This window comes from Dryobates pubescens, chromosome 13 (genome assembly GCF_014839835.1).
Source record: "Dryobates pubescens isolate bDryPub1 chromosome 13, bDryPub1.pri, whole genome shotgun sequence".
Lineage (NCBI taxonomy): Eukaryota > Metazoa > Chordata > Aves > Piciformes > Picidae > Dryobates > Dryobates pubescens.
In genome coordinates this window covers 28,553,600-28,568,061 of record NC_071624.1, presented here as the reverse complement: position 1 = coordinate 28,568,061, position 14,462 = coordinate 28,553,600, and the positions used below count along the sequence as shown (strand labels likewise).

The window sequence follows — 14,462 nt, the reverse complement described above, 5'->3', positions numbered from 1 at the left end:
TTCTTTGTCTTTCATTTTTGAATCACTTGCCTTTCCTGGATAGAGGAAACTGCTAAAGATTGACTGGTTTGCATCATTTGCTTTTAATACATCTCATAGCCAGTATTTTTCAGTAAACCACATTTCAGCTGTTGGATTGCCAAGGGCAAGAGTGTGCAGGGAACTCAGCAAATCCCAGACTAGTCAATGAGTGAATAGTGCAGCATTCACTGTATCAGTCCAGGAGTTTTACTGATCAGCCCTGTTCCCAGATGTTCCAGCTTGACAGCAGAAGAGGGTGAAATGCATCCAGTTTAAACATAGCCAAAAGCAGCATGCCACACAAACACACCCAGCACAGATATTTATTATGTGGCCATAAATAGAGCACTCTTTATAACCCTAAATATAGCCCCCAAAGCATCATACCAGTGAGGAACGACGGGCATAAGAGTTTTGCAAAGATTAATTGCAGGCCTTCCATCTAAAATCAATAAAGCAAGCCTGATCTTTCCCTTTAGTCGGTGTTCAAAATCACTAAGACATTCACTTCATTTTGCCACTTGGCTCTTTGGAAACTGTATTTTAAACCACATCATTTCTTCTGGCTGAAGCTGCTGCTGGCCAGAAATCGAGCTGGTGACTTCCCAGCAGTAGCTGCCACTGGTACACTTCCTGCATGTAAATCAGGCCATTCTCACACGTGCTTGGAGTGCAGGGGGGGGACATTCACAGGGATTTCTCTGCACTTAAATATCTCCCAGATAGAACTCTAATGATAAAGGATGGGAAAGCCAGTGACGTTCCTTACAAGGAAAGCTTTTAGTAATTGTGGTTAGTCCTGACAGTGACCTACTGAGATGACAGTGACCTAATTCTGCATCTCAATTTAAGAAGGACATTGAGACATTTGAAGGTGTCCAGAGAAGGGCAACACAGCTGGGGAGAGGTCTCAAGCACAGCCCTATGAGGAGAGGCTGAGGGAATGGGGTTGCTTAGCCTGGAGAAGAGGAGGCTCAAGGGAGACCTTATTGCTCTCTACGACTACCTGAAGGGAGGTTGTAGCCAGGAGGGGGTTGGTCTCTTCTCCCAGGCAAGCAGCACCAGAACAAGAGGACACAGTCTCAAGGTGCACCAGGGGAAGTTTAGGCTCAAGGTGAGGAGAAAGTTCTTCCCAGAAGGAGTATTTGCCATTGGAATGTGCTGCCCAGGGAGGTGGTGGAGTCACTGTCCCTGGAGGTATTCATAAAAGGATTGGATGTGACACTTGAAGCCATGGTTTAGTTGTCAGGAGGTGTTGGGTGACAGGTTGGACTTGATAACCCTGTGAGGTCTTTCCCAACCTTACTGATTCTGTGAATATTTACAATCAAAAAAATGCTGTTGAGGATAAGACCAAAATACTGCACTGAAAGCTGAAACATAACTTCATTTTCCCTTCTTCTTTAGAGAAAAAAAAAAAGACTGCTGCCTTTTCAGTGGAAACAACCTTAACAAGGACTGACCCACCGAGATCAGGGAGGCCACTGCCCATGGCCTGCTTTGTTCAGGATCTTCTCCCCCATTTGTGCCATGGTTTCATTGGAAACGTTGCCGTTGTGAGCGCCTGAGACCTGTTTAAAACACAAACAAACAAACAGCCAGCTGTCTGATGTTCATGTGGAACCGTGTTACATTTGCACAACTATTTGGTTGGGTTTTGGGTTGGGTTTTTTGTTGTTTTTTTTTTAAGGTTTTAAAGCAATGTCTGTCTCCAAAACTGCTCTTCTGTCTCTAATTGCAAAGCTCCCTCTTCAAAGATCTCCTTCCTTTTTTGTTTGTTGTGTTTTTCCCTATAGCAGTTTGGTTTTGAAGGTCTGAAGCTTTCAAAAGAGTGGTCTGTGCTCGTCCTGAGAGGGGTATTTTTTTTTGGGGGGGTGGAACCAAGTTGTTTGTTTTATTCACACGTGGAAATTGTTAAATGTCTTTTTATTTAAAAAGAAGAAAGAGGAAGGGGGGGGGAAAAAAAAAAGTTGTTGATAAATTCCATGTACAATTACAAATCCAATGAGCCTTTTTTGTATTTTATTTTTCAAAATAAATGCTTTAAATGTGATTTTTTTAATTTAGTTTTTTTTTAATTGATGCTTGTCTCTCAGAGTTAAGACTAAAATAGTGTAAGGGTATTGATGGATAACTTGGAGGGGAAGAGATCTGATGTGCTGGGGGAAGAGGTTTGGAGCACAAGCCCTGTGAGGAGAGGCTGAGGGAGCTGGGGTTGATTAGCCTAGAGAAGAGGAGGCTCAAGGGAGACCTTATTGCTGTCTATGACTACCTGAAGGGAGGTTGTAGCCAGGAGGGGGTTGGTCTCTTCTCCCAGGCAACCAGCACCAGAACAAGTGGACACAGCCTCAAGCTGTGCCAGGGGAGGTTTAGGCTGGATGTTAGGAAGAAGTTCTTCATAAAAGGAGAGATTGGCCATTGGAATGTGCTGCCCAGGGAGGTGGTGGAGTCACCATCACTGGAGGTGTTTAGGAAGAGACTGGATGGGGTGCTTGGTGCCATGGTTTAGTTAGATGGTGTTGGATGATAGGTTGGTCTTGATGATCTCAAAAGGTCTCTTCCAACCTGGTCTGGTCTATTCTATTCTAATACTGATGCGCTGGGGGAAGAGACCTGATGCCCTGGGTTTGGATCTCTTCTTAAGCTTTGTACTTTAATGCGTTCTGGTTGGCTTTTGATAACTGGGTGATGAGGAGAAGGTAAATCACTGAGCGGTGTCAAAGAGTAACAGGAGCTTTGTTATTGCAGGAAAAACAAGCAAAGAAACAAGGTAATTTTTAGCCGTTTGAATTGGTTCCCTGAAAGCAATTACCAGGTGCTGCAGGAGTGAAACATTTCACAGCAGGGGGTTCAGAAGTGGTGTCCTAAAGCTGGCAGTGCGGAACATGATTATTCAAGTAAGGGGTTTTAGGATGCATTTTGGGTCTCACTTTCAGCTCTCCTCAGTGCTTCTTGGCCTCATCTTTCTCTGCCCATTTTAAGAAAATCGTTCTTTGTAAAACGTTCTTTTTTCCCTCCACAAATTCTGCCTTTAGACTTTGAAAGTTTGGGGTTTCCTGTGTTCTTTAGTTGCTCCAACTCCCTTTAGAGATCACTAACGCGTTTGTAAAGGTTGTTCGTTCCCTGTTGGCTTTTAAGTGCATCAGGCAATCGCTCGTGGACTTCAGTCCGGTCCAGGATCACCAAAGCCCCTTGGTTTTGCAAAAGTAATCGCGGAGCATCCCCTGGTGCCACCACGGGGCAGTGCTGCCGCTCGCTTTCTGCCTGCTCGGCAGCTCTGCCACTGTCAGCCCCAAGCCGCCGCTGCCCGGGGTGGCAAGGACCGGCTGGCAGTGCTCGGGACCAGCCCTTCACCCCCCACGGACAGGTAACTCCGTGCCCTTGAGACTCGTAGAGGAGCAGAAATGTGGAAGAAAAGCGCAAACCGGCCCGAACGGTACCCGTGTCGCCTCCCGCCGGTCCCCGCCTCAGCGCCCCGCCCGCGCAGGACCCGGATGGGCCCTACGTGAGGCGGCGGCAGCTCTCCCTTCCCCCCGGCCGCGGGCGGGCGGCAGGTGAGGACGGCGGGGCAGCGGGGGGCGGGCGCGGGTCCCGGTGACAGCCCTTCTACGTCCCACCGTAGATGCGGCGGGCGGCGCCGGGCTGGGTGCGCAAGACGCGGCGGCGGCTGCAGGTGATTCCCGCGGGGGCCGGCAGGGGGCGCGAGCGTGGCGGCGGCGCCGTCAGCCGAGCCCCGGGCGGTGGCTGTCGGGGCAGGGGCGGGAGAAGCCCTCGGCGCCGGGCTGAGGCGGGGCCCGGCCCCGGGAGCGGGGTGGAGGCGAGCGGGTGAAACGGGGGGGACCGGGCGGAGCTGCTGCCGCTGGCCCGGGCCGCGGGGCCACCCCGGGCTGGGCTGGTCGTGCCAGGGAAAGTCAAGCGCCGCATCTGCAGGCGCTGTCATGGAACCACAGAATTCTAGGGGGTGGGAGGAGGTTTGGAAGGGACCTCTAGAGATCATCTAATCCACGCCACCCTGCTAGAGCAGGATCACCCAGTGTCAATCACCCAGGATCGTGTCCAGGTGGGTTTTGTCTGCCTCCAGGGATGGAGACTCCACAACCTCTTTATAGACAAGCTGGTCCAGTGCCCTGCCATCCTCAAAGCAATTTCCCCCTTTTGTTTAGGCGGTACCTCCTGTGTTCCATTTTGTGTCCATTTCCTGTCACTGGACACCACTGAGAGGACTCTGGCCGCATCCTCCTGACACTCACCCTTTAGGTAGGGATAAAAATTGATAAGATCCCCTCTCAGTCTTCTCTTCTCCAGGCTAAACAGCCCCAGGCCTTTACTTACAGGTAGGTTCCAGTCCCCTCAGCATCTTAGTGACTCTCTGCTGGGCTCTCTCCAGTAGTTCCTTGCCCTTCCTGAACTGGGGAGCCCAAAACTGTATTCAGAACTCTAGATGTGGCCTCAGCAGGGAACAGTAGAGGAGGAGAAGAGCTTCTCTTGACCTGCTGGCCCCACTCTTCTTCATCTCAGAATCAGAGAACGTTAGGGGCTGGGAGGGACCTCCAGAGATCATTGAGTAGCTTTGCCAGCACCAGTGTAAGTTAAGAGAGAGTTGTTTGATGTGGAAAAGTTGAGGGAAGTGCAGGGCCCTGAGAAGCTTTTCTGAGTCTTTCCATCACGTAAAACTCAAAGTCATCTGTCATTCCCTAGGGAATGAAGCAAAGCTTGTGGGTCCAGTTCATTTAGTAGGCTCCTTTGGTATGCAAGTGTGAGGCAGGATCTGAGCTGTCCATAACAAAGCTCTGGGAAATAATCTCTGCCATTTACTTGACAGGCAGCTTGTAAGGAGGAGACCTTATTGCTGTCTACAACTACCTGGAGGGAGGTCGTAGCCAAGTGGGGGTTGGTCTCTTCTCCGAGGCAACCAGCACCAGAACAAGAGGACACAGTCTCAAGCTGCACCAGGGGAGGTTTAGGCTGGATGTTAGGAAGAAGTTCTTCAGAGAAAGAGAGATTGGCCATTGGAATGTGCTGCCCAGGGAGGTGGTGGAGTCATCATCACTGGAGGTGTTTAGGAAGAGACTGGATGGGATGCCTGGTGCCATGGTTTAGTTGATTAGATGGTGTTGGGTGATGGGTTGGACTCGATGATCTCAAAGTTCTTTTCCAACCTGGTCTGGTCTGTTCTGTTCTATTCTAAACTGGAAGCAGCTATTTCTGGTAGAGTTGGATGATGCTGACATGATTCAGTTAAATATTTGATTTAATATTCATTTTATTGATTATATTTTCTCATTAATTACCTGTTGGTCTGGACCTAGCTGTGCTACAATGTGAAATGGATGCCTTTACTCAGCTTAAATAAACAAAGCAACCCCTGTAAATCTTAAAGGTTTAACAGAGAAATCATGGAATTGTTTCAGTTGAAAAAGACCTCTAAGTTCATCAAGTCCACCATCAACCTAAGACCATCATGGCCATGTCTCCAAATGCCATGTCCACACATTTCTTACTTGATAATAATTGCTGGAGGTGCTTTGAAGTGGCAAGAAGAGAATATTCAAATAGATGCATATGAAATGAAGCAAAATGCAGACCACCAAATGCAGAAGGCTGGACATGAGGAAACTGGGCAGTGATTAGCTTCTGTTTTTCTTGTAGGAAGACTCTGTTCCAGTCAGTTTGCTGCTGTTTCACTCCTCTTTGTCCCTGGATGAGCAGGAAGTGAAGCAAACCTTTTAATGAAGGTCAGAAAACAGGTTAAACTTGCCAGTGGTCAATCTCTTCATTTTACTGCCACTAATCTGGTTCTGGAACTCCTGGTCTAAGTACAGGCTGAGACCTTGTATGCTAAACCTCACTCTTCAGGAGATTGGTTTGTGTGAACTTTCCAGTGGCAAGGTTATTATTCATGAGTGGAACATAATTAATGTGTGCTCTCTCATGGTTGTTTTTTTTTTTCCCTCAACTTTGGTGTCATGTTGAAGGAACATTATGAAAGAGGGAGAAGAATTCCTTTTACTGAAGCCCCCCCTTCTCCTGGGAAAGAGGACCTTTTTGGTACAGTGCCAAGTGGATGAACTTGCCCAACACACATTCTGTGGTCCCTGATTCCCATATACTTAATGGAGCTGGATTGTGTTTGTTCAGAGTATGATCTGTTTACTTCCAAGCTATGGAACATTCTTGGAAAAGGCAGACAGTTAAATCTCACCTTTTTTGTCCACTCTTGTGTTCTTTTGAGTAGTCTGAAGAGAACTGAACAGTCAAAGCACTGGTGACAAGTCAACACCATCATAAATAAACACTAAACACAGGGCTCCCCCTCAGTTTTGACCATGCATCTTATAAATTAGGCTTCTGCAAGCTGTTTCTCGAGGGGAATTTGTTTTACTTCCTTAAAGGAGTCCCTACCAAAACAGTTAGTCACTTATGGTGTCTATGTTCTTTATCTGTAGAGCATCCTTGGTTTGTTTTGATAATTGATGATGCCAGAATAAGTGTTGTTTAGGACAAACACTAGAACAGTTAATATGTCTGGACATTGAGAAGCCCTTCCATCCTTATTTACCTGCCTATGCATTGTTCCCTGGTGGAAAAATTGAGTATGAAGTGATCTGAACTGTAGAAGTAGTCTGCTCTGTAGAGAAGAGCAGTTAAATAGCTGTCTTGAGCTGAGACAAAGCTCTTAACGAGCTGCAGACTGAAAAGCAGTTTTGGAAACTTCATGGTACCTACTTAGTTTATTAGGCTGTTAAACAGCATCTAGAATGCACCCCCAGATTTGGGTGGAAGAAGGCTGTGCACACTCCCACAGGATGGGAGGTTCTGATCTGTTTAGCTCTCAAAGAGCTTCTGTTTTGACCAGGAGAATCCCAGTTCTGTCTGGGTTCATTCTGAACTTGCTCTGTTTCCTTGAAGAGCCAAGATCTCTAAACAGCCTGATGCTGTGCACAATGAACTAGTAAGGCAGCATAAATAATGGCTATTCAAATTGCCTGTCATGTCTGTTTGTTGCTTTTGATGGGGAGCAGTCTTTATGAAACGTTTCTTTAGTCAAGAAATAAATGTAGCAGATGTGCTCATGCAAACATTCCTTCTGGTTTTCTATTTTATAGTGATTAGAGAGGAGCTTGAAGGCTTAAAGGGTTAGATAAAGCTTCCAGCAGTACAATATCTTTGTCAGGATGTTGTGATGCCACTGGAGCCACCACAGCAGGTCCTGTAAACCGAAGTGCTTTTGACATAATGCAGCCTGATGAGAAGAGCAGGGTGAGAGCAGTGTGGGGTTGCAAAGCCTTCCTACTCTCCTCTTCCAGTTGTTACTTTATAATGCAGCTTATTGTCCCGTCTTCTGTTTGAGGGTGAGCAGTGGAAGCTCTGTAGCTGGCACTGCTGGGCATTTTCTTCTGTGCAGGAAAGGAAATGGATGATTAGCAGTAAATGCACACATAATATATAGAGATGTAGAACACGTGGAGTTCAGTCCGGGTGTGTCAAACATTTGTGTGCGGCACGATGTGATGCAGTTTTGTCTGCCTGGTTGGAAACCTCCATTCTCTCCTTTCACAGGGAATGCTGGAGCAGAACAGGGCTTTGCCAGAGCAGGCTCTGGTCGCTCTGGCAGCTGAAGGTGACAGCCAGGCAGCTCGGCTGGCAGCAGCAGGCTGGGAGCTGCACGGCGCACACGGCCAATGAGAGCCTGCATTTCAGGACGTGCTTCTGCGGATGGCCTATGGCGATGGCCGGGGTGGGACAGCGGCCACCCAAATTCCTCCAGCAAATGATATTTTGCTGCAAAAGCCTGGTGGAGCCAATCACGCACTGCACCGCACAGCCAATGGACGCCGGGCTCTTACCCAGCCACTGGCAGGGGCTGTGTGGCTGGAGGACCTTGGTACAGCTCCGCAAACTGCATTCCTGCGGGGACAGCCCTCTCCCGGTTTGTCTCTCAGCACAATAGTCCTCGCCGTGATTCATTTCCCCGTAATAGCAGTGCCACTGTAAACAGTGGGTGCCCGGCCGGAGTGACGTGCCGTGCCTTGTCTGCGAGGTGACCTGCAGCTGGTGGGGACACTGCCGAAGTAATTTGGGTCTGGTTTCCCATTTAGCAGTGCCACGGCTGCCTACACAGCAGACCTGCTGACGAGAGCCAGAGGGATGGTGGTAGTTACGGGGCAGAACAAAGTGAGTGGAAACCCGGATGATGCCATGTCGAGCTCAGATGCAGAGGATGATTTCCAAGAGCCAGCCACTCCTACTGCAAGCCAGGCAGGGCAAGCACTACCTCTGCTGCCTCAGCAGGTAAGAGCTCTCTGGTACTCCTCATCTGATAAGATGCTCAGGTGCCAAAGAATTCAGGATTTATTTTGGGTTGAAGTATTGATGAGTGTCCAGCTCGGTTGCCATTGGTAGCTACGTGGTTGATTAAGACTTCATTCTCTTTGATTTTACTACAACAGCTTTGCAGCATTACTTAGAATTTCTGTCTGTTTAGGTGTGGCAATCACCTGAACCATCTTACAGTGTGGTATTAGGATTTTAGGCCTGCTGTAAACCTAACATAAACACAGAATCACCTGGGTTTTTTTTCAGTGTATAGTATAGTAGTGTAGTGTAAAGGAATCAGCAGAGTAGCAACTGAGTGGAAGTCCCAAGGTTGGCCTGAGGTTTTCTACCTGTTTTGTGTGTGGGTGTGTGGGGGTAGGTGTGGGTGTGTGGGGGTAGGTGTGGGTGTGTGGGGGTAGGTGTGGGTGTGTGGAAGGGTGGGGAGGTTTTTTTTGAGTGTGTGTTGGGTTTTTTTTCCCCCCTTAAAAGAGCCAAAAGGAGGCATTCATGCTTTAATGAATATCTGGTATTAAAGCTGTCACATTTCCAACCTTGAAGCTGTTCACCCTTGAACCTCACCACTCCCTGGTGACAGGCCAGGAGAGAAGTGTTTGTCCAGCCACGTTATGTCACTGAGGCACGGGCTGTACGCTGTGTCTTCCGAAAGCTCAACCCCTTTTTGGCCTGAACATGCTTGCCAAGGACTGAAAGCTCTGTTCTGATGATGTGATTGCTTTTGCAGTTTCCAGAAGTTGTGCCACTAAATGTAGGAGGCATGTATTTTACAACGAGGCTGTCGACGCTGAGACGTTACGAGGACACGATGCTGGCGGCGATGTTCAGTGGAAGACACTATATTCCAACAGATGCTGAAGGCAGATACTTCATTGACAGAGATGGGACCTACTTTGGGTATGTAGAGTGTCCTCAGTAGTACACTTCAAAAGTTGTTGCTGAAGAAGCTTATTTCTAGAGAAAAATCTAAGCTTTAACTCTTTCCCCCCCCCCCCCCTTTCTAGTTGGTGTAGGAGGTAAACGAGACTCCACGGCATGGATGCTTTCAAAGCATCTCAAGAGTTGTAATTGGGAAGCTGTTCTGTTCTTTGGGGCTTAAGTTTTCAGCTGGGGGAGAGAAAAGCAAGTAATGTTCTGAATTTGTGCCTTGTCTCACCTAGAGGATCTCCTTCCAAGGTGTGAAGTTGTTTCGAGGTTTGAAAAGAGTATGTCTCTGCCAGTGCTTTTCAGAGGAAGCTTTTTAATTGGTCTTGCAGTATTTCTGATAAAGGTGGAAGGGAAGGGATGCCTCAGGGTTGTTTAAGCAGTTGGAAGTATGATATTTTCAGTGTTTAGCAGGATGTAATGTAAGTGGTAAGGAAAAAAAAGGCACAAGATACAAAGAGTATTACTTTTTAATTATCATTGCTGGCAGTGCCATATTCCTTCATCTTCAGGATTCCTTCCTACATGCTTGACCTTAGTTTAATTAAAACAAAATATGATCTTACTCTCTGTTTCATTTGGTGTGAGATTGCTAGAAAAGGTAAGCAGGGTTCATGGGTTAATGTTCATGGCTTAAGGTCTCTGCCCAAAGCACACTTTGCAATTTAACTTGCATTTCTTGTTTCTCCTTCCTAGGCATTGCCTTAATCACTTCACCAGAGAAGCACTGAATTGTTTCCAAAGCCTGTTTGGGTTGTGCCACAATCTGGGACAGAAATAGATTAAGCCATTATAGTTATTGGAAAAGAATTGTTTCTTTACATTTGGCAGTTTGGAAGTGGCTGCTGCTTTGTTGGAAAATCAATTTATTTATGATGTTATCAGGCTGAATTCAGGCTGTAGCTGGAACAGAGAGCCAAGCTGGCACGTGCTGTGTGTGTTGACATTCTGATGAAGGCAGCAGTAATGCTTGGTTTATTTGATATGGTCAGGAAGAGTTTTGTTGGTTCATGTTTTTAAACTGATTCCTTTTCCCTGTTAAAAATCTTGTAGCTTAACAGTGTTTCAGAACCACAAGGAAGTGTTTGTTCTTTCTTTTTGTCTCTCAGTATTGTTATTACTACACACACTACAGGTGTATGTGACCCTGATGCTGTGAAGGGAACATGCCTGCTTTCAAATCATAGAATCATAGAGTGGTTTGGGTTGGAAGGGACCTCCAAAGGACATCTAATCCAACCCCCCTGCAATGACCAGGGACATCTTCCATTAGAGCAGGTTGCTCAAAGCCTCATTCAACCTGACCTAGACTATTGTCAGGGATGGGGCCTCAACTGCTTCCCTAGGCAACCTGTTCCAGTGTTCCACCGCCCTCATGGTGAAGAAGTTGTTCCTAACATCCAATCTAAATCTCCTCCTCTCATTTCAAGCCATTGCCCCTTGTCTTATGACTTCAGGCCTTTGTAAACAGTCTCTCTGCAGCCTTCCTATAGGCTTCCTTCAGTTACTGGAAGGCTGCTATTAGGTCTCCCTGGAGCCTTCTCTTTCCATGCTGAGCAACCCCAGCTGCTTCACCCTGTCTTTACAGCAGAAGTGCTCCAGTCCCCTGATTGTTTTCATGGCCCTCCTCTGTACCTGCTTCATCAGGTCCATGCCCTTCCTGCGTTGAGGGCTCCAGAGCTGGACACAGTACTCCAGGTGAGCTCTTACCAGAGTGAAGTGGCAGGATCACCTCTCTTGACCTGTTGGCCACCATCCATTCAGCCAGGATCCTGCTTCTGTGTGGAACAAAATATCCATGCGGGTCATTATCCTGGAAAATGGAAAAGATTCTTTTGTCACAGCTACTGTGATCTCTTTCCCATGACATTTTATGTCCTCTTCTATTTTAAGTGGTTACTCCACCTTGGAACTTTTTGTTTAAAGTCTGATGGGTGTTTCTGGAGTGAGTTTTGACATTAAGAGAGGCAAAATGTGAACTGATGACTTAGAAGCATGAACACAGCAAATGCTTTTCCAAACATATGTTGGAAAGGTGACTCACACTTACTTCAGTTACTGTCTAAGCATAAGGATTTCTGTCTCAATAGAATAAACAATGAATGTCCAGCTTTCCTTTTCCCACCTGCAGCAGTTTTTGGCAGAGCTGTGTTACTTAATGGTATTTTTGCCCTTTTTTTCCAGAGACATACTTAACTTTCTGCGATCTGGTGACCTGCCACCAAGGGAGCGAGTGAGGTCAGTTTACAAGGAAGCTCAGTATTATTCCATAGGACCACTGCTGGACAGTCTAGAGGATATCCAGCCTCTTAAAGGAGAAAAAGTTAGACAAGCTTTCCTGGGCCTGATGCCATATTACAAAGGTAAAGAAACAAAGTAGTATTGGCAGTTTCTTCTAGTACAATTCAAGTAGCGTATGTGGCGCTTTCAGGTCTGCTGTCAACTTTCAATCTAATTCCATTGTTGCTTTGGTATTTTTCATGCTCTTTAGATCTTTGAGGTCTCCCTGTCAGATTTATTCCTGCTGTATCCAAGGATGTGTTGGGTTTTTTTATGCTGTCTTAAAAGGGAGCAAGATCTAGGCCACGCCTGGGCTCATTAAATGAGAAGGTTTCTCTGCCTCTGCCTTTGTTCCAACTGCAACCGAATAAATGTGGGCATATAGTAAGGACACCAAGTTCACAAGATAACCAGAGCTGATTTAATTACAATCTTGCCACATGCAGCTTCCCATTGCTGCTAGTATTATGTCAAGAGTAACTTGTTAAACCCTGAAGGAGTATTGTGCCATTGTGCTTGCTTTCACCGGGTGCTTCGTGGTTATTTTCAGCTGGTTGTTGTTTCTTTAGACCACTTGGAGCGGATCATCGAAATAGCCAAGCTCAGAGCTATGCAGAGGAAAGCGAGGTTTGCAAAATTAAAGGTCTGTGTCTTCAAAGAAGAGATGCCCATCACTCCCTACGAGTGCCCCCATTTCAACTCCCTGCGTTTCGAGAGGAGCGAGAGCGAGACCAAGCTGTTCGAGCACCACTGCGAGGTGGATGTGTCGTTTGGCCCCTGGGAGGCTGTGGCCGACGTCTACGATCTTCTGCACTGTATCGTGACGGACCTGTCGGACAGGGGGATAACTGTGGATCATCAGTGCATTGGGGTGTGTGATAAACACCTGATCAATCACTATTACTGCAAGCGGCCCATCTATGAGTTCAAGATCACTTGGTGGTGAGTCGTTTGGCCCGGGAGGGTGCAGGGAATCGAAGGACTTCTGGAGGAGCACTGCTTGGGAATGCTCTCGCAACGTGGCTCTGGAAACGCACTGCTGCTAACCTGTGTCGGAATCAGCCTGCTGACGTCTTGGCCAATGCTTAGCTGCTCAGCAAAAAGGGGACCTGGAACAGAGGTTGAGTAGCCTCTGAAATCTTGAAAAAAACCAGCCTGAAACAAGACTGTTGGCTCAGGTGCTTTAAGGAGGCACAAAACGAGATCACCTCATGGAAATGACGGAGAGGAGCGTCTTACCATCTGTCAAGGGGTGCCACCTACCCTGTGGCTTCAGTGTCACAGTCTGCAAAGTGGATATTGCAGAGCTCGCCTGTGTCCTTGCAAAGCCAGGGTGCTAATAATGCTGACGTGATGTGGCTGTATTTTACCCACTGAGAGATGTTTGAAGCACTACTTAAACTTAACCACTTTATAGAATTGAGTAACACCCAGCACAGAGGTTCTGGAAATGTAATTTTGATGAGCTAGACCATTAAAAAAAAACAAAGGGGGGGGGAAGGTGGGGAATAAAAAAGGACTAGCCCCTAGATATTATTAATTGTTGTCACAATTAAGCTATATTTCTTCTTTTTAATCAAGAATCTGCATTATTCTGAGTTGTAAAGTTATACCTAAATTATTTCCATTGTTACAACAAGGAATAGCAGATCTGGAATAGGTTCCTTGATGCTTTTAGGAGTAGAGACTGTTCATGGAAGATTTGTGCCTGGTTTTAGCCTTAGACATTCCAAATGTTTACAGTACCTACAAAAAAGACAAGAGGATCTCTGTAGAATCAGGTCATTTACAAGGCTTTTGGTAAATGGGAAAACCCTGTCTGTATGTTCCTATTAGCAGAAGTAAGAGGAATATTTCATGTGTGTTATTTTATTACTAACTCTTTTTACATTCTGTGGTACTAAGCTTTGTCCTAGAGTTACATTCAAATTCTCCTAGACAAGTGCTTCCTTCACTTCACCTTCTTCAGGCAATTAAATCTCACCTTTAACATTCTCCTTGACCCTTCCTGGTGTAACATCAGGAAGAAAAAGATCAAATCAGACTTCATTGTCAAATATTTACCCCATTGTATACCCATTATAAGCCTCACTTTCAAATGTTACTTCATTATAAACCATTGTCCAATATTTATCCCATTATGAACCCCATTAGCAGGCTAGGAAACGTCTTTCCACGCCAAAAGAGGCAGCCCTGGCAGAATCCTGTTCTTTTCAGAAGGTAATTGTTGCACTTCTGCCATCAGTAATCACATCCTGAAGCTGGATGACTTGATGTCCAAAACTGAAAGGGAGATCTAAAGCACCTGAAGATGTGAGGTACAGAAAACTCCAGCATTTTTCTGGAAGACCCCACTTGAAGTGAGCCCAAAGTGAGGTGAGAGGGGGGGGGAAAGGAAATCTTTGCCTGTTGCATTCCATGGGATTACTTAATCCAAGAGTATTGCTTAATTCAACTTTGGACCAAAACATTTAAGAAACCTGTTAATTAATTACAGTGGTGAAAATTCTCAGCTGAGGTAATTTTTAGACACATTCTAAGAACTTTCTGATCAAATTGTCTTGCAAAAAAAAAAAAAAAAAGAAGAAAGAGGCAAATTGGTCACATTGTGACACTTAGGTATTTAATTTAGGGACTGTTAGTACCTTGTCTTCCCTAGAGGTGGGGGCCATGTAGCTCTAATGATCTCTTGCCAAATGTTTACTTACAGAGGATCGTTGTCAAGTGCTGAGTTTCAAATCCAGAGCTTGCAGTTTGAAATGGAAGGAGAGGGAGGGAATTATGTGCATTTGGAGCTCATTTTCATGTCATTTCAGTTTTCTTCAATACTGACCTTTGTGTTGCAACTTGTTGTGCTTATGTTTGTCAACCCCAAATTAAAGGGCAGTCTGAGATAAGTAAAGTTG

General features: G+C 46.2%; 1 protein-coding gene across 2 annotated transcripts; it reads left to right on the top strand.

Moving 5' to 3' along the window:
* The first annotated feature begins 3,647 nt into the window (after positions 1–3,647).
* On the top strand, positions 3,648–13,021 carry KCTD7 (potassium channel tetramerization domain containing 7). 2 transcript variants are annotated; one of them, XM_054166616.1, is made up of 5 exons: positions 3,648–3,694; positions 7,582–8,313; positions 9,080–9,249; positions 11,461–11,639; positions 12,126–13,021. In XM_054166616.1, the coding sequence occupies exons 2-5, from the start codon at positions 8,170–8,172 to the stop codon at positions 12,500–12,502; spliced, it is 870 nt and encodes a 289-aa protein (XP_054022591.1). In that variant the 5' UTR covers positions 3,648–3,694; positions 7,582–8,169; the 3' UTR covers positions 12,503–13,021. The 2 variants fall into 2 exon arrangements, with proteins under 2 accessions (XP_054022591.1, XP_054022590.1); XM_054166615.1 differs by lacking the exon at positions 3,648–3,694 and adding an exon at positions 4,211–4,278.
* The last annotated feature ends 1,441 nt before the right edge of the window (positions 13,022–14,462 follow it).

Excerpts from the sequence above, each read along its gene's own strand:
- KCTD7 (XM_054166616.1), top strand. The coding sequence starts at position 8,170 with ATGGTGGTAGTTACGGGGCAGAACAAAGTGAGTGGAAACCCGGATGAT. Across the intron at positions 9,250-11,460 it reads AGAGATGGGACCTACTTTGG|AGACATACTTAACTTTCTGC; the intron begins GTATGTAGAGTG and ends CTTTTTTTCCAG. Across the intron at positions 11,640-12,125 it reads CCTGATGCCATATTACAAAG|ACCACTTGGAGCGGATCATC; the intron begins GTAAAGAAACAA and ends TTGTTTCTTTAG.